Source organism: Lemur catta, chromosome 10, assembly GCF_020740605.2.
Source record: "Lemur catta isolate mLemCat1 chromosome 10, mLemCat1.pri, whole genome shotgun sequence".
In the NCBI taxonomy this organism is placed as follows: domain Eukaryota; kingdom Metazoa; phylum Chordata; class Mammalia; order Primates; family Lemuridae; genus Lemur; species Lemur catta.
In genome coordinates, this window is record NC_059137.1 from 59,946,515 (window position 1) to 59,969,058 (window position 22,544).

At 36.4% G+C, this 22,544-nt stretch overlaps 1 protein-coding gene across 5 annotated transcripts in view; it reads right to left on the reverse strand.

Annotated features, from left to right (window-relative positions):
* Positions 1-22,544, reverse strand: part of RIC1 (RIC1 homolog, RAB6A GEF complex partner 1) — a 115,535-nt gene that overhangs the window by 12,785 nt on the left and 80,206 nt on the right. For all 5 annotated transcript variants that reach the window (XM_045563875.1, XM_045563876.1, XM_045563874.1 and 2 more), the window contains exons 12-18: positions 20,606-20,809; positions 9,287-9,325; positions 8,857-8,967; positions 7,479-7,568; positions 6,047-6,207; positions 4,939-5,077; positions 148-264 (exon numbers count right to left, since the gene is read on the reverse strand). In XM_045563875.1, the coding sequence (XP_045419831.1) occupies positions 148-264; positions 4,939-5,077; positions 6,047-6,207; positions 7,479-7,568; positions 8,857-8,967; positions 9,287-9,325; positions 20,606-20,809 (861 nt within the window). The remainder of the gene's footprint in view (positions 1-147; positions 265-4,938; positions 5,078-6,046; positions 6,208-7,478; positions 7,569-8,856; positions 8,968-9,286; positions 9,326-20,605; positions 20,810-22,544) is intronic.

The window sequence follows — 22,544 nt, forward strand, 5'->3', positions numbered from 1 at the left end:
TAGTCTTACAATCAGAGGCTTAAGACTAATTTCATTTACTTTCTCAGTTTCCAAATCACAAGACAATATTATCCTCTTAAATTCTTTTATTCCTTCATCCTAATCCCATACCTTCTTAATGTTCAAAATGACTTGCACTTTACTCACAAGTTTCCTCTGGTTAGGGTTACTGTCCTTCTCCCGGATCTGAGGGCCTGACCTGTCCCTCTGCATCATGATGAGCTGTCCTGCAAGGTTTAGCATAATGCTCTCTGCATCACGAGCCTGAAATTTATGAAAAAGAAATTAGATTCACACTAATGTATATTTTCAGCATTTCCCCCCAATTCATAAGGTTTACAGGTTAAACAATAATATTTATTGAGGTTGTATTAGGTACAGCCATTCTGCTAGGCTCTGTGGGAATACAAGGAGCTTTCTGGCTACGGTGGTAAAAAGCTTAACATATAATGTGATTAATGGATTAATGAACAATACCAGTGACTTAAAATTGAGGGCAGAACTGAATTATCCTGGAAAAACTAAGTGAACTTTAGAAGTTCATAAAAATGAGATATCATGTTAGTGATCTTGCTGGCAAAGCTAGAAAAAGTTGAAAAGGATGAGGTGAACCTTGAAAGATGAAGAAGACATCTTGGGTAGAAGAGTAAGGGTTGGCTGAAGCATGAAATGTAAATGAAGACATGGAGCTAGGACAGAAGAATTCTACTAGGAAAGTGAGAACAATGTGGCTACACTACAGATATTATGAGAACAAAGCTGGATGGTCACAGACCTTCGAGGAGGACTTGGAAAGCCAGGTAAAAGAACAACAGGAAGTAAGCCACTATTTATGGTTCTTGAATAAGAAAGTTATTAAAAAATCAGAATTAATCAGGATGGATTACTGAGGAGAGGAAGACTTCATGGGTATTGATTTCAGGAATGAGGAAATAGTCTATCTTTTTATTATGGAAAATTTCAATCAAACCCCAGAGTAGAGAGCTTACTGTAATGATTTCCTATTAAACTCTATTACTCAGCTTAAATAGTTTGAGAAGCACTGCATTAAAAGTGAAACTCAGATATCAAGTCATTTTCACCTGGAAAGAGGAAGATCATTTTGATTTAAAGAAAAAAATTACTGTTATTCTAGACATGAAAGGTAGAAAAAGAAGCTAAACCAAAGATGATTAAGGCACTGAATTTAGGTGAGGTGCTAGAAGTTATCATTGATAGAAGTTAGGAAGAGGAATTAGGGAAGGGAAAAAACAGTGTTTCTTTTCTTTCCTATTTAATTTGAAAAAATAGTAAGACTTTCAAGTAAAAATGAACCAGGGCTGAATATTCCAGCATCAGAGCATAAAGGTGAGGTTGGTAAACTGAAGGAAACAAATAAGTTTTCTGAGGCACAGTAGACATGGGGAAAGAACAGAGGACCTGAGCTTTTGAAGGGAAAAAGAGAAGTGGGGAAGCACAATGCCACATAAACCAAAAACGGAAAGAATATCAGGAAGGAAAGGATGACTATTCAGAAGCTGTGGGATTATGTCCCAGGCTTTGATGCTTGCTGGCTGAATTTAAGCTGCCAATATCACTTAGGGTTTAGTCAAGAAAATAGCAATCACCCTATACATTTTAGCTGCAAGACAGCAATACAAAATGCTCTTGCTTACTGCTTTCAGATTCTAGAAGGCCCTATACATTTTAGCTGCAAGATAGCAATACAAAATGCTCTTGCTTACTGCTTTCAGATTCTAGAAGGGATTGTGTATAAAGAAATAACAAAACTACAAATTTGGGTATCTCTCCATAACATGAAAAATAGCCAATAACTTGGGGGTATGAGAAGCAAAAATGGAATTTAAAAGGTGTAGGGGACCCATATCAGGCACCCAGATAACAGTAAATGTAGCTACCTAGCAGCGGAAAAAGAAAAACAAGCACGCAAACACATGAAATCAAAATGGTATGACTGGGGATTGGCACAGGGACAAACTCCTCAAACATTTCAAAAGATCTTTAAAAGCACTTACTGCAATTCACCACAACATGACTAATGATCACCTTAAGTTTTAAGATGGTGGATTTCAGCACTACATTAAAAAAACACTTCTCTTTTCTTCATTGAGTGGATATTATTGTTAACTACTCATTCAACGTTTTCTACTGATAATATTACAAGTGACTGCAATATCAGTCTCACGTAACTTTAATGAAGTGTTCAAGAAAAGCAGGGGCTATCTGTATGCTCAAAATCCTAAATTTGAAGGAACCCAAAACACTATACTCTTACCCTAAAAAAATCCCTGGCAGATGATTCTCCGTGGGAGTTTCAGGAACAAGGAGCTCACTCTCTCATGGAGATGCTGTTCTGCTGTTGAACAGTTCTCAGTTATCACTACTTTAAAAAATCTTTAATATTAAATCAAGACTTGCTTTGCTGTAGCATTCTTGGTTTTCCCTCTATAGCAGAGGTAATCATTCTATTTCCTATTTTATTTCAATTTACTTCTTCATCTGCTCTTCACCAAGTTAGCCACCTCCTCTTTGTGAAAGGCCCTTTCAAAATGGGGTACCTGGTACCACTGATGACAGTGACTGCTTACTCCATCTGGGACAGAGAGTCCCTTTTTTTCTAACATGAAAACTTCAAACATGATCAAAGCATGAAGAATAGTACAATGAAGTCCCATATTCCCATTATCTAGGTTCACAGTTATCAAGAGTTTGCCATATTTGCTCCATCTATGCCTTGTTTGTTTTTTTAAATTTTGCCAAAGCATTTTAAAGCAAGATATCCTGCCATTTTACCTCTGTATGTTTAATATGCACTCCTAAATGTATGGACATTTGCATACATAACCAGAATGCCAGTATCACATCTAATGAAATTTAGTTATTCCTTAGTGTTATCTCTCAATTCATATTTAAATTTCCCAATTGTTGCAACAGTGTCTTTTTATAGCTGGTTTGAATGAGGATACAAATGAGCTTACAGACTTGGTTCTGTAGCATAGCAATTGTCACATTCACCCCTCAAATGAGCCTATCTATTACATTTGGTTGTTGTGGCTCTAAAGTCTTATTTAATCTAGAAGAGGCTCCCCACCCCACCCCCCGCCCCCTTGACTTGTAGCTGTCCTATAGAATGCCCTACATTATGCTTCCTTGTGGTGCAAATTAGACTAAATAACCATCTTTATTTCCTTTGAATGAAAGATGACTCTATCTAGACACTTAATTTGATTCAGGTTCAATGTTTTTGGCAACAAGTTCTTCATGTGAACTTCATGTTATATCACCTAAGAAAGAATATCACATCTGGTTTTCCCACTTTCAGTGATGCTAACTAATATTGATTAATAAAGCTTGGGTATGACAACCTGTTCCCTTCACTGTAAAGCAATACAATAATGATCACTGTCTAAATCAGTTATTTCCTCAGGGCTGCAAAATAGTGATTTTTAAATTCTCACATTTCTTTCACAGCTTTTAGCTAGAATTCTTCTGTAAAACAGAACTTTTCTCCTTATCAACTAGGACCATCTGGTTACCATGAAATATAATTTTCAGAGAAAATGGGGGCTATATTTTAAAGGAAAAAGCAAATTACAAGTTTATCTACAGAAAGGAGACCAAGATGGTTAAGGGATCTAGAAACAATATCACATGAGATAGTTGGAGATATGGGAATATTTAACATGCAGATGAGAAGACACAGAAAAATGTGAGGAAAGGAGGAGAAGCCAAGGAATGATAATTGTCTATAAATACTTTAGGTTATCATGTGGAAAAGGGAACAGCTTTTATTTCTTATTCCAAAAAGTGAGAAAATTACGACTGTAACAAATCAGATTTTAGATCCATATAAATAATAGCTCATAACAATTACAACTGTAGAGGAAGAGGCTCTCTTAAGTAGCTGAATTTCCAATAACTGCATAGTCTAGTGCACTGTTTTCTATCTACCATATGGAGTGCTGAGGTTCAATGGAAATGCCTCAATAGGAAGTAAAAGACAGAATGGACAGACAGGGATGACAAACAATCTGCACAGCATTTTCCTCTGACAGTGGATTCCCAGTTGACAGTAAGTTTGGAAACCACTGGTATAATGGAAGGGACTCTGAAATAGAAGTTATGTAACCTGAGTCACGGTGGCACTACTACATACCCAGTTACTTCATCCAGAAACTATGGCATTATACTTTCTCTTTCCTCATAATTAACTGATCAAGGGATCCTCTGTATTTTATATTTGTTCTACTTCTTTCCATGTCCTTTTTCACTGCCCAAATTCAGGCCACTAACTCCATTCATCTAGATCATTACAATGTCCTCCCAGCTGCTCTCCCTACATGTAGTTTCATTCTACTTCAGTTCATTTTCCTCCCTACAGTCAGAGTAAACATAATAAAGCTTAGATGTGATACCTAGCTTAAAATACTTTAGACCTGAAGCCTAAAGTTATTAATATTATCTGTAAGACTCATATCCTCTCTCACATTCCACCTCCCAGTGACTCTAAAATTCTTCCAATTCCCTGAGTGTGTCATGTTCCTTCTTGTCATGGGCTTTTGCACTACTGTTTCCTCTGCCTGAAATTCTCCCTCTTTACTTAGATAATCTCTACTTGTTCTCCAGTTTTCACTTTAAAGGATACAGAAATCTGATTGTTCAGACTCTAACAGGTTTCTGTTATATGCTCTCACAGAAACCTGTGATACTACTTTTGGGTACACACAACAACAATTAATTATGTAGGTAATTATTTATTTAATGTCTGAGCAGAAACCATGTCTATTTAGTTTGCTACCACCACCCAGTATCTTCAAAGTAGATACATTCTACACACTTAGTATTTATTTGCTGAACAGATAAATAGTTCCTAAAATCAACTTAAAACAGTAAAAATTGAGATGTAAACTCCAAAGAACTCTAATAATGGAATGGTACCTGCTGCGGCATTTTCAGGGTAATTCCATTCTCGGTACTCACTGACGTCAGAGTGACAGATACTACCAGAAAAGGGTGAGGAATGTAGCGTGACATGGAGACCTCCTGAAGAACTTGAATACCAGCAGTAGTATTTGGACTATTAAAACAAAAGAAACCCACACACTTCAACAACAATCTAACAAGGCTTTTTTTTCTTTTCCTGCTATTGACAGTATTAGATTTCATGCTTACAAAACACATAAATATGTTCTACCCATCGTTCTCTCCTCCCCAAATATCCTTTCATCAGGAGATTGGCAAGGTTGAGGGATTCTAAAGAACATATATGAGGATGAGAGAGAAACGGAATAAAATAAATGTAGGAGGGAAGGGAAAAAACTAGGAAAATAAGCTATAATAGAAATATTTAAGGGGAAAAAATAGTTGGTTGAGAAAAGATGAGGGTTCAATCACTGAGGCTGATAAGATCTCTTAATTTTTATCTTTGCATTATTCCCCAATCACTGTACTATTTCAGCAAATATACACTTCATGGCTATTTAAACAAATGAAAAACTTCATGAAAACAAAATAAAACTCAAGAAGTGTGGTCTAAACGCTGCAAGTTGATCAGATGTCAAGAAGAACATACGGCAACATGTACCAGCAACAAGATTGCTTGTTTTTCCTGCCCTAGACTATAGCCATCTAGCTCAGTGGAAACAGAAGCCAGTCTGCAAAGGACATGCTTCCTAAGACCTTAAAGCTGTAGAACTACTTCAAATTTCCCCAAGTGTCTGGAACACTAGGTTAGTCAATAACTACTTATTTTCAAGGTTGTTAAAAAAAAAAAAAAAAAAAAACCATTAGTATCTAAGGGTTTACCTCATCCCAAAGTAGATTTTTTTTTTTTTCAAATGAATCCACGAAGATTAGCAGAAGTAGTTAGTTTAGGCTATTTCTTTTTTCACAGCTATTATATGAATATTACTAATTTAAATTCTGCTTTTTTCACTTAAAAAAATGAAACCACATAAAGGTGAAATAACTTCTAAGAAAACAAACTACAGAGAAGAAACATAATAAATAGAAGCAAAAAGTGACTTCTCATAAGCTATATACTTACCCATCAGATTTTTTTTCAATACTGTAAAGGCATATTGAACAGTCTGCTCTAAATACTATTACCATGTCCCGGAAGACACTAAGCAGTAATGTTTCTGCTTGTGCTTTGGTGACATGAGCAAAAGCATTGTCCAGATTTGATGTTCGCAAGTATACTCTGAGCTGAAGAAAATAAAAATAAAGAAAATTATAAAAATGAGATGACTACTAGGGATGACCTAATACTTTAGATATGTTTTTTTTTTTTTTTGAGACAGGGTCTTGCTCTGTCACCCAAGCTAGAGTGCAGTAGGTTGATCACAGCTCACTGTAACCTTGACCTCATAAGCTCAAGTGATTCCCCCACGTCAGCCTCCCAAGTAGCTAGGACTACAGGTGTGCACCACCATGCTTGATTAATTTTTAAATTTTTTTGCAGAGACCAAGCCTCGCTATGTTGCCCAGACCAGCCTGGAACTTCTGGTCCCAAGTGATCCTCCCACCTCAGCCTCCCAAAGTTCTGGGATTACAGGCATGATTCACCACACCCAGATAACATGCTGTTTTTTTAATCTACTGATTTTTTCCCCCAAGTATAGAAGTCAAAAGACCCATTTAAGCTTTAACAATACATGGATTATGTTTTTATTTTGGGAAACAAGGCTCATTCTACAATAATTAAAAATCGAAGTGATCAAAACTGAATGTGCTATTATGAGATACTCCTTTTAGAACTACATATTTAGAACTGATATAATGAGATCAGCAGTTTTCCAGGACAAACAAAAAACTATATCCAATAGTTCCGCCTTATCCATGGTTTTGCTTTCCAAGGTTTCAGTTACCTGTTGTTGTCAACCACAGTCCAAAAATAGGTGAATATAAAATGGTATTTTGAGAGAGACGACATTCATATATTTAATACAGTATATTGTTATAACTGTTCTATTTGGTTATGTTGTTAATGTCTTACTGTGCCTAACTTACAAATTAAACTTTACCATAGGTATAAATGTATAGGAAAAAACAGTACGTACAGGGTTCGGTACTGTCCTTAGTATCAGGCATCCACTGAGAGTCTTGGAACATATTCCCTGTGGATAAGGGGGACTACTCTAAATCAATAAATTAATAAATTTATCTCTAAGGACAGCCAGTCTTATAAACATTTTTGCTTTTAACTGTCTTTATTTTCAAACTTCACAGAGAATGTCTAACAGCTAAAACCCTTAGAAAAGGTTATCTTGGAAGTCCCAATTGTCACTCCAAAAATTAAAAAAAAAAAAAAAAAGTAATAACCTGAAAAGAAAATCCTATTAGCTAAAAAATGTTAAATTCTTGATTGAAAAAATATTTTGTTCAGTTTTCAATAGACTATTTTCTACATAAAATAAAATGTTCTTAACAGCTTTAAAATGTAAAAATCTATTATTTCTGAAAGAAAAAAAACTTACCTCTTCTTGACGGTCATTTATGTTATAACATGCAAGGACCATAAAATTGTTCCACCAGGCTAAGCCACCTGTCACAATCATATTTTGCTCCTTAAGAGAATAAAAAAACATTTATCTTAATTCTATTGTCAGAAATTATAAGAAAGTAATACATTTATGAAATATTCTTTGGCAGACAATGAGAGCTCAAATTATTTCTGCTCTACTCATTCACCCCCAATTAGTACTCTAGGATCTCTATTAATAATAATTCATATCCTATTTTTAAAAATAAATATTTCTGGAAGGAAGCAAATACTGTGTATTCATTCAAAATAACAGGGTATTATAAAGCATCATCATTCCCACATCCAGTAGACCTTTGTTTACATTCTGGGCTTTATCATTTGTCAGATGAATGACTCTGGATCCTAATTTTTCTTTGATCAAAGGGTCACAATAGTGCCCTCACTGGGTTGTTATGAAGATTAATGAGAAAATATACATGAAAGTACCTTAAAGTACCTGGTACAAAATAGGCACTATTAAGTGTGAATTTCCTTATTTTCCGTCTATTTGATTCTTACAAAATCCAACTGCATACAAGCATACATACATACACATATATATGCACTAGCCCCCGCCCCCCCCAAAAATATATATATATACACACACACATACACACACACATATATATATATATCTCACACAGACAAGCAAGGAGTGATCTCAAATTTTGTGGAAATTTATTCTGATCACATTTGATGAACCACCCTGGAATGTAAGAGTAACTCCTTTTTTTTTTTTTTTTTTTTTTTTTTGAGACAGAGTCTCGCTTTTTTGCCCGGGCTAGAGTCAGTGCCGTGGCGTCAGCCTAGCTCACAGCAACCTCCAACTCCTGGGCTTAAACGATCCTACTGCCTCAGCCTCCCGAGTAGCTGGGACTACAGGCATGCGCCACCATGCCTGGCTAATTTTTTCTATATATATTTTTTAGTTGGCCAGATAATTTCTTTCTATTTTTAGTAGAGACGGGGTCTCGCTCTTGCTCAGGCTGGTCTCGAACTCCTGAGCTCAAGCAATCCACCTGCCTCGGCCTCCCAGAGTGCTAGGATTATAGGCATGAGCCACCGTGCCCGGCCAAGAGTAAATCCTTAAGCTACAGAATTATAGTTACTGATCTTAACAAGAATTAAAACCAAACCAATTATTCAACATAAATCCTTTATCAAACATCAAGTACTTTATCACAATTGACTTTCAGACATTACCCAATATGACTTTTTCATATTTGATTTTATTTTTCATAAGTAACCAATGGTTTACTTTATAGTTAACTTCACATTGTATTTCTCTTATACTTTAAGAAATACAGTTATTAATGTAAAAGAAGACTAACCTGGGTGATGTTTCCAAAAAGTTTCCATTTTTTGGTGAGTAATGAATAATGTGCAAAACCAAACTTCCCAACCACAGCAATGTTCTGTCCAAGCTTATCAATAGCTGAAAACTATTAAAAGAAAAAAAAAAATTAAGAACTCTTCCTTGCAAACCTATACACTTTATTAGGTATAAAGAGCTTGGTATAGTGTTAGGCAAACAGACTATTGATAAATGTTTCCTAAGTGAATTAAATATAAGATGCCAAATTTAAAAATCCAAATATTTATGTATTTGACAAAATTATAAATGTTAATGTACTAACAATGCATAATGGATCAAATACTAAAATTTTACTCTTATCAATTACGCCCATCGAGGGGCTCTCCCCACAATGCCTCTTGCTGTAAATGCTATCCAATGAAAGCACCAACAAAAAAACAACTCACCCGTATAGGCCAATTGCTCTCTAGATAGGTGCTGGAAATCTATGTAGAAAATAACATCAGTTTAGTAAGACTTATGAAATGTATGTAAACTTAAAAGCATTAATTTATCACAATATAAGATTCAACTTCCTGTACAATGTTTAAGGCACCCTCAAACAGTGGGGATTAGCAGCAGAGCACTTGGAATTTACCATTTTTGTATGAGCCAATGTTTCACCTCTCTTTACCATTTCAAGTTTCTAGACAGCAGGCTTTCCTCTTTTGTCCCCCATAATGTTTTTGTATTAAATATTGAACTAATGTAGACTGATAGATTTTTTGAGAAGCACCCACGAGGGCAGCCACAAATTACACAGATGAACAGTTTAGGTTTGTTGATGTGACCATCCCAAAATAACCTTATCTAGTAAAATTATAGGCTCAGCAAAACTTTTGTTTTTTAATGGAATTATTTTTATTCCTTTTGTATTTTTCTGATTAAAAAAGCAATGCCTATAAAATTATATAAAAATGTAAAAAGTACAAACAAAATTTTCTCTGTTGTTCAGGGACAATCACTGGTTAGCTTTTTATTCCATAAACAAACATGCATGTATGTAAGCTACTATTTTTCTATTGGGGTGTTCAACTTATTCATCTACAAGGACTCTTAATATATCAACAGATAATAACTCTTCATCTACAACATAAGTGGTAAATATATTTTCCCATGTTGTCTGTTTTACATCTTTGTATCACCCTAACAAAACTTTTAAGCTTTAAGAATCCTCTATGGGATATCAATGTAGATTAAGTAAATTCTAGCTTTACTGAGACTGATCTCTCTAGCCCACTGATTAAAATACTTTTCATGAGCACATAGTGAAAGTGGGTTGAGAATTAATAAAACTGAACAAAGAAAGAGTCTTCTGTTCCTGGAATAAGAAAAACTTCAATTTATTCAAACTGAATAAATTACAAAACACAATTTATTTCATTTTACTCTAAGAAAAGTTGTCACATATTTAAAAAAAGAAAACAAATTAAAAAGCCAAGTATAATAAAATCCAATAAAATTGTTTTTGTAATATGAAGACACAACAAAAATCAAATAAAAACAACATGCTGAAAACATCTGTTTTAATCTTGATAAATTTAACTCTTTGTTATAGTTCCCTTATCATCTAGAAAGTCAATTAAAATCCAACTACATCAATAGCTTTCAGTACATTAGAAGTTCTTAGCCCTAATACTGGTTTGTGAAAGACTACAGAATTAAAGATAAGTGTCATGGTGTACGCGTGAAGAATGTTTAGCTTGAATCCTAACAGATGTGTACTGTACCGTTCAGACCAATTAATTAAATGCACTATGAAAGATAAAATGAGTTTGGAATAATGGTAACTTTGAGGTAATGATTGGGTGGTGAAATTTAAGTTAAAAGCAATTTTCTAGGAGCCTGGAAGTGAAATTCTTTTTGTTGGATTAAGAAAAGAAAAATAGATCTTGCAGTCCAAGGAAGAGCCGACCTTGGTGTGAGGCTGAGGCCTGCAGAGTGGAAGGCTGCAAGAACCCAGTTTGGGGCCTCACTGCCTCTCCAGTTATGTGAAGAAAACTGATGATTTTACAAATAAGCATTATATGGTGGACTAGAAACATTTCTTGCATGCCTAACCCACCTAGAAGAACCAAAACAGTGTGTTGACAATCACACTCCGAATACATTGTCTAAGAAAGAACATGAGAGTACCACAGAAAAAAGCAAGAGGAAATGCCAAATACTAGGAAGAAGAAGGATTACAGGCAACCTGCTTGGCCAGAACTCGCTGGGAACTGGGATGATCCTCAATATGAGGAGAGGGTGAGTTAGAGGGTTTCTGTGGTCCACTTACCCACTGGAGAGTACCTTTACTCTCCCAATCCCTGAATCTAACTTAGAGAGTGACTGAGAAATTGTAAGAAGGAACTGCTCCAGGGAGAGAACTGGCCCTTTGTCCCATGCCATTTCTGAAACCTAAACATCTACAGCAAGACACGACTTTTGATCATAGCTTCTAACAGGCTCCGTGCTATCCTGGGACCCAGATGTGCCAGTCTTAACTGTTAAGGAAACCTGAGCTGTTGACTAAAGAATGGGTTTAAATGGCAGGGTGGGTTCCCGTAGCCAAGACTGAGAAGTGAGAGTGGTATGGGCTGTGGCCATAGGTACTGGGAAGTGGGCATTGCCTTCGGGGGTTGAGTGGGATGTGAGCTGCTGCAGAGAGTTGGTCTTGAGCTGGGTGGAGGCTCTTATGGCTCAGGGCTGAGTTATAGATTAAACATGAACTACTGGATTTTATCAGTCAGCTGGGTTGGCTGTGACAGCTGGGACTGGGGAGTGACCCTCACTGGGACTGTGGTGTGAGAAGGACATGTGGTCTGCCAGTCAAGGCTGTGGCTGGCTCCACCCTCCCTGTGGCAGGACCCCAGCACGATGGCTGCTGTCCCTCACCTGAATATTCTGCCAGGGGTCTGAGGATTGCCCCAACCCCACCCATCACAGTTGGTACACGCATTTGCCATTGAGGGACTTGAGTGCCTGCCTGGTCTAACTCCACTTGGCTTCAACCTCCTACTTCCCAAGACAGACATGACAGAGTACACCTAGGATGCCTGAGCACTCTTCTGGGGGACTGAGATTAGGCCTAAACATCTTACCACTATCATCTCCGCTGGCTCCTACCTACAAGCACCACCTGCTAGCCTCTAGGCACAGCCCTTTGCAACCACTGCCAACACAAGCACAGTACGACTGAGACCCAGATGAGCATCACATCACTGCTACCACCAGGGGCTTGAAAGCCTGCTTACCTGCCTAGTCCACTGCCACAACAACCAACATTAGATTAAGCCACCCAGAGGCCCAAGAATCAGCCAGCCTATATCCACCAACACAGATGCCAGTGTATGCTGTCCCAGGGAACAGGAACACACCCGCAGAACTCACTACCACTACCACTGAAGCCTGAAGGTGGGTGCATCTGACATTCCAGTCCCTGACACAACCTAACCATGGCCTTCACAAATAACCACATCCTAGCACAATGAGGATATCACAGAGACTACTAATGCCATTTATAGCCAAAGAAATCATACAGAGATGTTGCTACTGCATACACCCAGAAGCAAAGCCAAAGGGCCCTACCCAACCAGCATCACAGGCACATTTTCAGGAAGAAGTCCCCCTAACACCCCCAATGAAAGTAAATTCAAAAATTTGAAGAAGCGGCTGTTACACCATATGCAAATATATCAACACAGAGACAGAGGAAACATGAAAAAGGGAAAAATGACACCCCTTCAAAGGAACACAGTAATTCTCCAGCAATAGACAAAATATATTTGAAACTTTCAACAACAGACTAGACCAAGCAGAAGAAAGATTTCAGAACTTGAAGACAGGTCTTTTGAAATAATCCAATCACACAAAAATAAAGAAAAAAGAATAAAAAAGAACAAATAAAGCTTTTAAGACTTTTGGGACAACATAAAATGATCAAATTTATGAATGAATTATCAGTGTCACTGAGGGTGAAAAGAGAACAAAAGGTTTAGAAAACCTTTATTATTTAATGAAATAATAGGCAAAAACTTCCTAAGTCTATCAAGAGAGTTAGACAACCGGATTCAGGAGGCTCAGAGATCCTCAGGCAGATACAATGCACAAAGGACTTTGCCATGGCACATTATAATCAGACTGTCTAGTCAAAGTGAAAGAGTGAACTGTAAAAACACCAAATGTCTAGTCACCTATAAAGGAAACCCCATAAGACTAACAGTGGACTTCCAAGCAGAAACATTATAGGCTAGCAAAAATGGGATGATATATTAAAAGTACCGGAAAAAAACACCCACCAAACTCTTTCAACTAAGAATTCTATATATGAATAAATGAAAGACAAATCAAGTCTTGCCTGAATAAGCAAATGATGAGGAATTTGTCACCACTACATTGGCCCTATAAGAAATCATCCAGGAAGTCCTAAACTTAGCAGCAAAAGGATGATACTTCCCATCATGAAAACAGACAAAAGTATAAAACTTACTGGTAGAGCAATCACACAAAGGAGGAAGAGAAGAACTCAAATGGCACTACAGAATTCCACCAAACTACAATGATGAACAGTAAGAGAAAAAAGAAACAATTTATAAAACAACTAGAAAATAATTAATATGATAAGAATGGAACCTCACATTATAATACTAACCTTGAATATAAATGGATTAAATGTTCCACTCAAAAGATACAGATTGGCTGAATGGATTTTTAAAAATGACCCAACTATTAAATATATGCTGCCTACAAGGAACTCATCTTAACTGTAAAGACACATACAGAGCACAAGTAAAGGGGTGTGAAAAGATATTCCATACAAACAGAAACCAAAAGTGAGCAAAAGTTGCTACCCTTATATCAGGTAAAAGACTTTAAGTTAAAAAAAAAAGACAAAGAAGGCCATTATATAATAATAAAAGCATCAATTCAGCAGTACATATAATTCTAAATATATAGGCACCCAACACTAGAGTACCCAGATTCATAAAACAAATATTACTAGACCTAACAGGAGAGAGAAAGCAATACAATAATAGGGGGGAACTTCAATACTCCATTCATAGCGTGAGACATATCATCTATACAGAAAATCAAACAAGGAAACATTATTTGTAAACTAGACTTTAAATCTAATGAACCTAAATGACATTTACAGAACATTTAACCCAACAACTGCAGAATATACATTCTTTTTATCAGCATATGAAACACTCTCCAAGATAGACCATGTTAGGCCACAAAACAAGTCTCAACAAATTTATTAAAAATTCAAAATCATTATCAAGTCTCTTTTCAGATAATAGTGGAATAAAACTAGAAATCATTACCAAGAAGAACTCTGGAAACTATACAAATACATAGAAATTGAACTACATGCTCTTGAATGACCACTGGATCAACAAAGAAAGTAGGACAAAATAAAAAAAATTTCTGAAACAAATGAAAAAGCAAACACAATCCACCAAAACATGCGAGATACAACAAAAGCTGTGCTAAAAGGTGAGTTTACAGTATTAAACATTTATATCAAAAAGTATAAAGATAAAAATTAACAATCTAACAATACAATTGAAGAACCACACCCAAAATTAGCAGAATTACAAAGATCAGAGCAGAATTAAATGAAATACTTAAAAGGATCAACAAAACAAAAAGTTTGTTCTTCAAAAAGAAACAAAATGACAAACTGCTACCTAGACTAACCAAGAAGAGATAAGACTCAAATAAGCAAATTCAAAAATGAAAAAGGAGGCATTACAACTGCTATCACAGAAATAATACAAAAGATCATCAGAGACTATTAAGAACTTATATTATATGCTCACAAACTAGAAAACCTAGAGGAAATGGATAAATTCCTGGAAACATACAACCTCTCAAGATTGAATTAGGAAGAAACAGAAAACCTGAACAGATCAATAACGAGTAGCAACATTGAATTAGTAATAAAGTCTCCCAACAAAGAAAAACCCAGGACCAGATGGCTTCACTGCTGAATTCTACCAAACTTACAAAGAATTTATACCAATTCTTTTCAACTGTTCCAAAAAATTGAAGAGAAGGAAATTCTTCCTAACTCATTCTATCAGGCCAGCACACTTTGATACCAAAACCTGACAGGGATGCAACAAAAACAGAAAACCATAGGCAAACATCCCTGATGAACACAGATGCAAGAATCCTCAACAACATACTATCTAACCGAATCCATATCAAAAAGATAATACACCACAATCAAGTAGGATTTATCCCAGGGGATGCAATAGTTCAGCATATGCAAATCAATAAAAGAGGCAATATCACATCAAAATCAACGACAAAAGCCATATGATCATCTCAATAGACGCAGAACAAACATTTGATGAAATACAGCATTCCTTCATGATAAAAACTCTCAACAAACTAGTCACAGAAGGAACATATCTCAAAATAATAAGTCATACATGACAAATCCACACCTAACACCATACTGAATGGGGAAAAGTTGAAAGCAATCCCCCTAAGGACTGGAACAAGACAAGAATGTTCACTTTCACTACTCCTATTCAATATAGTACCGGAAATCCTAGCCAGAGCAATCAGGCAAGAGAAAGAAATAGAAGTCATCCAAATTGGAAAGAGGAAGTTGAATGTTTGCTGATGATATGATCTTATATCCAGAAAAATCTAAAGATTCCACACGAAAAAACTCTTATGTTGAATAAATGAATTCAGTAAAGTTTCAGGATACAAAAAAATCCATGTACAAAAATCAGTAACATTTCCATATCTCAATAATGATCTAGCTGAGAAATAAATCAATCCTAAAATTCATAGGGAACCAAAAAAAAAGCCCAAATAGCCAAAGCAATCCTGAGCAAAAAGAACAAAGCTAGAGGCATCACATTACTTGACTTCAAATTATATTACAAGGCTATAGTAACCAAAACAGTATGGTAGTGGTATAAAAATAGATGCAGACCAATGGAAAATGATAGAGAAACCAGAAATAAAGCCACATACTTACAGTTAACTGACCTTTGACAAGGCTGATAAGAACATACACTGGGGAAAAAGACACCCTCTTCAATGAATGGTGCTGGGAAAATTGGATAGCCATGTGCAGAAGAATAAAAGTGGACCCCTATCTGTCACCATTTACAAAAATCAACTGAAGATGGATTAAAAACGTAAACAGCAAAACCATAAAAATACTAGGAGACAACCTAGGGAAAACTCTTCTGGACACTGTTCTAGGCAAAGAATTTTACGACTAAGACCTTAAAAGCACAGGCATCAAAATCAAAAATAGACAAATGGGACTTAATTAAACTAAAAAGGTTCTATACAACAAAAGAAATAATCAACAGAGTCAGAGACAATCTGTTGAATGGGAAAAATTATCTGTAATCTACTCATCTACTCCAGAATATACAAGGAACTAAAACATCTCAACAATAACAACAAAAAAACCAAATAATCCCATTAAGAAGTGGGCAAAAGGACATGAACAGACATTTTTCAAAAGAAGACATAAACGGCCAACAGCTGTTTGAAACAATGCTCAATATCACTAATCATCAGAGAAATGTAAATCAAAGCCACAAAGAGATCAGCTTACCCAAGTCAGAATGGCTATTATTAAAAACCCAAAAAATAATGGATGTTGGTAAGGATGTGAAGGAAAGGCAACTCTTAGTGGGAAGGTAGTATGGCTTTTATGGGAAATAGTAGGGAGATTTCTCAAAAAACTAAAAATAGAACTACCATTCACTCCAGCAACCCCACTACTGGGTATCTACCCAAAGGAAAAGAAATCGTATCAAAAGATATCTGCGCTTGTATGTTTATTGCAGCACTATTCACACTAGCAAAGATACAGAATTAACCTAAGTGTCCATCTAGGAAAATGTGGTATATATGCCCAGTGGAATTCTATTTAGCCATAAAAAAGAATGAAATCGTGTCTTTTGCAGCAACATGGATGGAAGTGGAGGTCATTATCTTAAGTGAAATAAGCCAGGCACAGAAAGACAAATATTGCATGTTCTCACTCATAAGTCGGCACTAAAAAAAGGTGTTCACATGTATGTAGAGAGTGGAATGATAGATAATGAAGACTTGGAAGAGTGAGAGGATGGGAGCATGACGAGAAATTGATTAATGGGTACAATGTAAGCTGTACCCATCCATCACTGGGTGATGGATGCCCTAAAAGCCTTCACTTGACTATGTAATCTATGCATGTAATAAAATTGCACGTGCACCCCATAAATTTGTACAGAAGAGACAAAAAGAAAAAAAAATAGTCACTTAGGAAGGATGTACCTGAGTATAATTGTGCCAGTCACTATGACACTAAAAGGAATTCTCACCTCCCCTAAACCTTGGTGTTTCATTAGTACTTATGAAATGTGTGGGTGGGTAACATGGGAGCTAAGATGTCACTGCAAAAGTGGATGCCAACATGAAGAGTTTCTAATCACGGGAACCCCAAAGTTAAATTTTATTCAAATGATCACACTGTGATGAATATCTACAGGAGAAAACAATTTATTCTTTTAGCCTATAAAAGTCTACGAAGTGCCACAAATTGAAAATGGTTTATTTTTAAAAGCCAAGGTTTAATTTTAAAATGAAGCTTTATTTTTCATGCAGTTTTGTGTCTGAAGATGTTATGCAACACAGACCAGAACAAAAACTTGTATTTTCCCCAGTACATTACCTTTATTGATCTATGTGTCATCTGAACTCTGAGTTCTACTGGTAATACTGAGAACAGGAAATGGCAGAAGGAAAGAGGCAGCTAATGTGTAATGAAGAAACTCAGGTCATGAATGCATACTCAGGGCACAAAAGTCATGCCACATCACTGGAAAACTGGGTGCTAAGGTACAGAATGTCTATCCTTCTTATCTCAGGATTTTTCAGTTTCTCTTAAAGAACCTGAACCTATCTTCCTTTTGTTTTTTTTAAAGTCATTCTGCTAAAATCCTGTCTCCTGCCTAGAATAGTTTTGTCTGTAACTAATGAGACTGTGAGAGCTATTCCTCCCAGAAGATTTGATCTGTACCAAATACCACACCTGGTATACCTGATATATATTGTTGGATTAGAGACAATAGTCAGGTTAACTATCAAACTGACATTCTCAGAACACTGAATAATAGATTTATGCACCTTCCAGAAATAAATGCTTACATTATACAAAATACCGAGCATTAAAATAATGCAGTCTGAGAAGGAACACAGCTTAAACCAGAAGGTTTTAATTTTTTAAAAAATTCCATACTGTTTATGCTGTCAACAAACTACTTTCAAAATTTAAAAAGTTTGTATCTAGGAAAATTTTTTTAGAAAAGTACCATCTTTACCACCAGTTACTAATCCTGCTTCTGACAAGTATATATTTGTTCTGTTTTAGTTACAGGAAAAACAATTAACATAGAATCTTCTGATCTGAAAGCTAAGGAGTGTATGGTAGCGGACTCCAACAAAAAATCTAGTACACTAGATAAGTAACAGAAAGAGCAGAGGAATTAGCTGGAGCTCATTAGATGAACTCTAAGCTACAAAAGAATCAGACAAAGTATAAATCACGGAAACAAATCAACTTTGTTGGAGGATGTGGTAACGGATACTGGAAAAGTGGATATTTTGAAGGGAGAATTAAAGCAGGCACCTAAGTTTCTTCTGGAAGTCATCATTAATGGCTAAAATGCCTGGAAGGCAAAGCTGTAGCATTATATAGACAATGTAAACCACTCTACCACCGCACAACATTGAATCACGTGGCTGTAGTGCCAGCAAAATACAAAGCGGCTCCAAGTAAAAAATCTCAAATAGGCAAATTCTAAGTTTTAGCTCAAGGTCAGTAGTATATTATATAATTCAATATTTAGTACCTAGGTTTTAAAATACATTAGACTTTAACATAAATCATGGGAAAGATAGGTCTTGCCACTACTCTGCTGTGTGACCTTTGGCAAGTCATATAACCTCCCTGAGCAGCCTCAATTTCCTCATGTATCAAATCCAGTTGGACCATATGATCTCTAAGGTTCTTCCAGCTCTAAAAATTCTATGAGTCTATTATAATTTGTTTTCACACTATAACTGTGGCATTTTTTCTTTGAGACAGGGTCTTACTCTGTTACTCAGGCTAGAGGGCAGTGGCATCATCATAGCTCACTGTAACCTCAAATTCCTGGGCTCAAGAGATCTCTTGCCTCAGCCTCGTGAGTAGCTGGGACTACAGGTGGAAACCACCACGCCTGGCTAATTTATTTTTATATTTTGTAGAGACAAGGTCTTGCTGTGTGGCATCATTTTTAAGGAAACTGAAAAACTTAGGTAAACTCAAATTTAAAAAGGCCATCTTTAAAATATCTTTAGCTATCTAAAAAACAGAATGACAGGAATCTAGCTAGCACCTAAAGTGCTAAAATCAGTGTTTATGCTTCTTATATAGGATGCTTCATAGATGGCTAAAAATCACAGAATCACTAAGTTTTTGAGCTGGAAGGAAATTCAATTTTTGTTATTGCCTGATGGATTTTTGAGTTCCAGACCTACCTTCTTTGATCCTCTGCTCTACTTGGCTCTCTGGTAACACAGACCTGGCTAGGCAGAACTGGCATTGATGCTAGGTCAGTGTAGAATGAATAGTTCAAAGTATGGGGAAATGAAAATAGCAGAGAAATGGCTATAGGAGAGAAGGGAGCAGTGGAAAATTTTAGTCAAGGAAGTAGCTGATGCAGTTTTATTTAAAAATTTTGTTACTAATTATAAAATGGTATGTACATTGTTTGATTCATGAATTTATTAATGTAAGATAAATACATTTTCTTTTAGTGTATACCACATGTCAATGTAGGAGATATTACTCCTTCAACCTTTCACATGACCATTTTTCTGTCTCATTATTTTTATTCAAAATCAACTGAAAATAACATGGGAGCTGAATTAAGCTAGCAAGGTAAACATACAGAGAGTAGAAGGCAATCATGAACATAAAAACTGACTAAAAGAAATTAATACAGGAGGAGGCTCTGATATACCTAAAGCATTTTGGTATCAAAGGCAGAAAGAAAATATTCAGGACTCTGAAATTATGTGCACAAGTTTCTTTTAAGAAATTTTAATTTATTGACTTCCGCAAATTATTTTTCATTGGTATCAAAATTCAGAATTAATCTCCATGTTAAACGCCAATTTATCAGAATTACTAAAAGAAACTGCTAATGTAAAAGTGGTAACAGAATGAATAAATAATTTAGGACAAGATTAAATAAAATTATTAATAAAGTTCTCTACTAACCGCAAGTCTGCAATTTGGGTCCAAAGTCAGGTGATTAACCTCAACGTGGTCCCATTAAGACTATAATGTCAGCTGCACAGGGTACTAATTGATATTGCCACTTTCCATGAAATTACTACACTTTTATGCCTATGCAAATCCATAGAGTTAGATTTATACAAAAAAGAGGCTGAAAGTAAAATAAACAGTTATCCTCAATTAGAGAGGAAAACATAAACTTCTAGTTCCTGACACTACTAATGGACTTAAAGTAGGTGAGGATATACTGTACATCAAGTGGAAAGAAAGGAAGACAAGAGGACAAGAACACAGAAGAGAGACATGACAGTCAAAAAGGTTAAAAAGAATCTGTTTCCTGAAGTAACAGATGAAATATTTAATAATCTGTCCCAGGTGATCTCTTACCAAGGACTAAGTCACTAGTAATCAGTAACTGAAGATTTACCTGTACAACATGCCAATGCCGATGTCCAAGTAAAGTGCTTAAACCCTGAGACTCTAACCCTCCATCTGCAAATGGGCTCTTTTCTCGACCGGGCTTATGCTCAGAGTGTGTTGAAGAACTCCTGGTATGCTGGGTTTGTGAAGCATCTCCACAGTTCAAATATAAGCGATCCTCTCCCTGAAGCAACACCTGTTCTTGGTTACTCTTGATGATGGAAAAGAAGTGGGGCAAAGGATAAAAGCAAATAAAAATATTAGGTAGGCAAAAGTAAGTAACACATTGACTTAGTTTTACTACAGGAAAAGCACCATATATCTTAATGTTGATTTTCTTTTCTTTTTTTTTTTTTAATTTTTAATTTTTTATTTCAGCTCTTCATGGGGGTACAAAAGCTCAGGTTATATACATTGTCTGTGTCCCGCCCATCCCCGAGTCAGAGCCTCAGGTGTGTCCATTCTCCAGACAGTGCGCCTGGCATTCACCATGTAGTCACACCTCCATCCCCTCCCCACCACCTCCCCGAGTCAGCACCTTCAAGCATGACCATTCCCCAGACGGTGCGCAACGCACTCATCATGTAGGCATACATCCCCCCCACCCCCCCACCCCCCGTCTCAGTCTGATATCCAATTGGTATCCTTCCCCAATGTGCATTTAGGTGATGATCAGGGAAACCAGTTTTCTGGTGAGTACATGTGATGCTTGTTTTTCCATTCTTTGGATACTTCACTTAATATAATGGGTTCCAACTCTCTCCAGGAGAACCAAAGAGATGTCGTATCATCGTTATTTCTTATAGCTGAGTAATACTCCATGGTATACATATACCACAGTTTACTAATCCATTCGTGGATTGATGGGCACTTGGGTTGTTTCCACATCTTTGCGATTGTGAATTGTGCTGCTATAAACATTCAGGTACAGGTGTCTTTGTTATAGAATGACTTTTGTTCTTCTGGGTGTATGCCCAATAATGGGATTGCTGGATCGAATGGTAGGTCTACTTGAATCTGTTTAAGGTATCTCCATATTGCTTTCCACAGGGGTTGTACTAGTTTGCATTCCCACCAGCAGTGTATGAGTGTTCCTGTCTCTCCGCATCCACGCCAACATGTGTCAATGTTGATTTTCTTCATAGAAGACAAAGACTACATAATAATCCTATGCATTGTTATACTAGGTCATTAAATACGAAATGACCGATTTCTAATCAAAAGTTTAGTTTATTATATCTCAAACAAGAACCAGTACAATTAAAGTACATGCCTAAATGATCAACACAGTTTTGTCATCTTAACAGCTTGCTTATGCCAGCAGCGAAGAAGCCTAGAGAGCGAGTGGTGATGAAATCGTGAAAGGCATTTTCCACAGCTTGTTGAGAATTGAATATTTTTCCTTGCAAGAAGAGGTCCAAAGCTTGCAAGAAGTGGTATGGTAGTCAGTTGGTGCAATGGTGAATAGAGTGGATGACAGAGAGCTTCCAAGTTCAGCTTCTGTAGTTTGAGCAGTGTTGTTTTTTGTGACATGTGGCCTTGCAAGAGGATTGGCCTGTCTCAAATGGACCAATCTCGGCTGCTTTACTGCAAGCATCCTCATCATTTTGTCCAGTTGGGAGACATCTGCTATAATCGACTGACCAGGTTTCATGAAGCTGTAGTGGATGATACCAGCGCTGGACCACCAAACAGACACCACTAGCTTTTCTTTGATGAATATCAGTTTTGGACTGTGTTTTGGCATTTCATCTTTATCCAACCATTGTGTTGAATGCCTGTGATTGTCAAAAAGAATCCATTTTCATCACACGTAACAATACGGTATAGAAATGGTTCGCCTTTATGTCCTGACAGCAAAGAAAGGCAAGCTTCAAGGTTTCTCTTCTGATGCTTATTTAATTTATGCAGTACCCATCTATCCAGCTTTTATACCTTGTCCATTT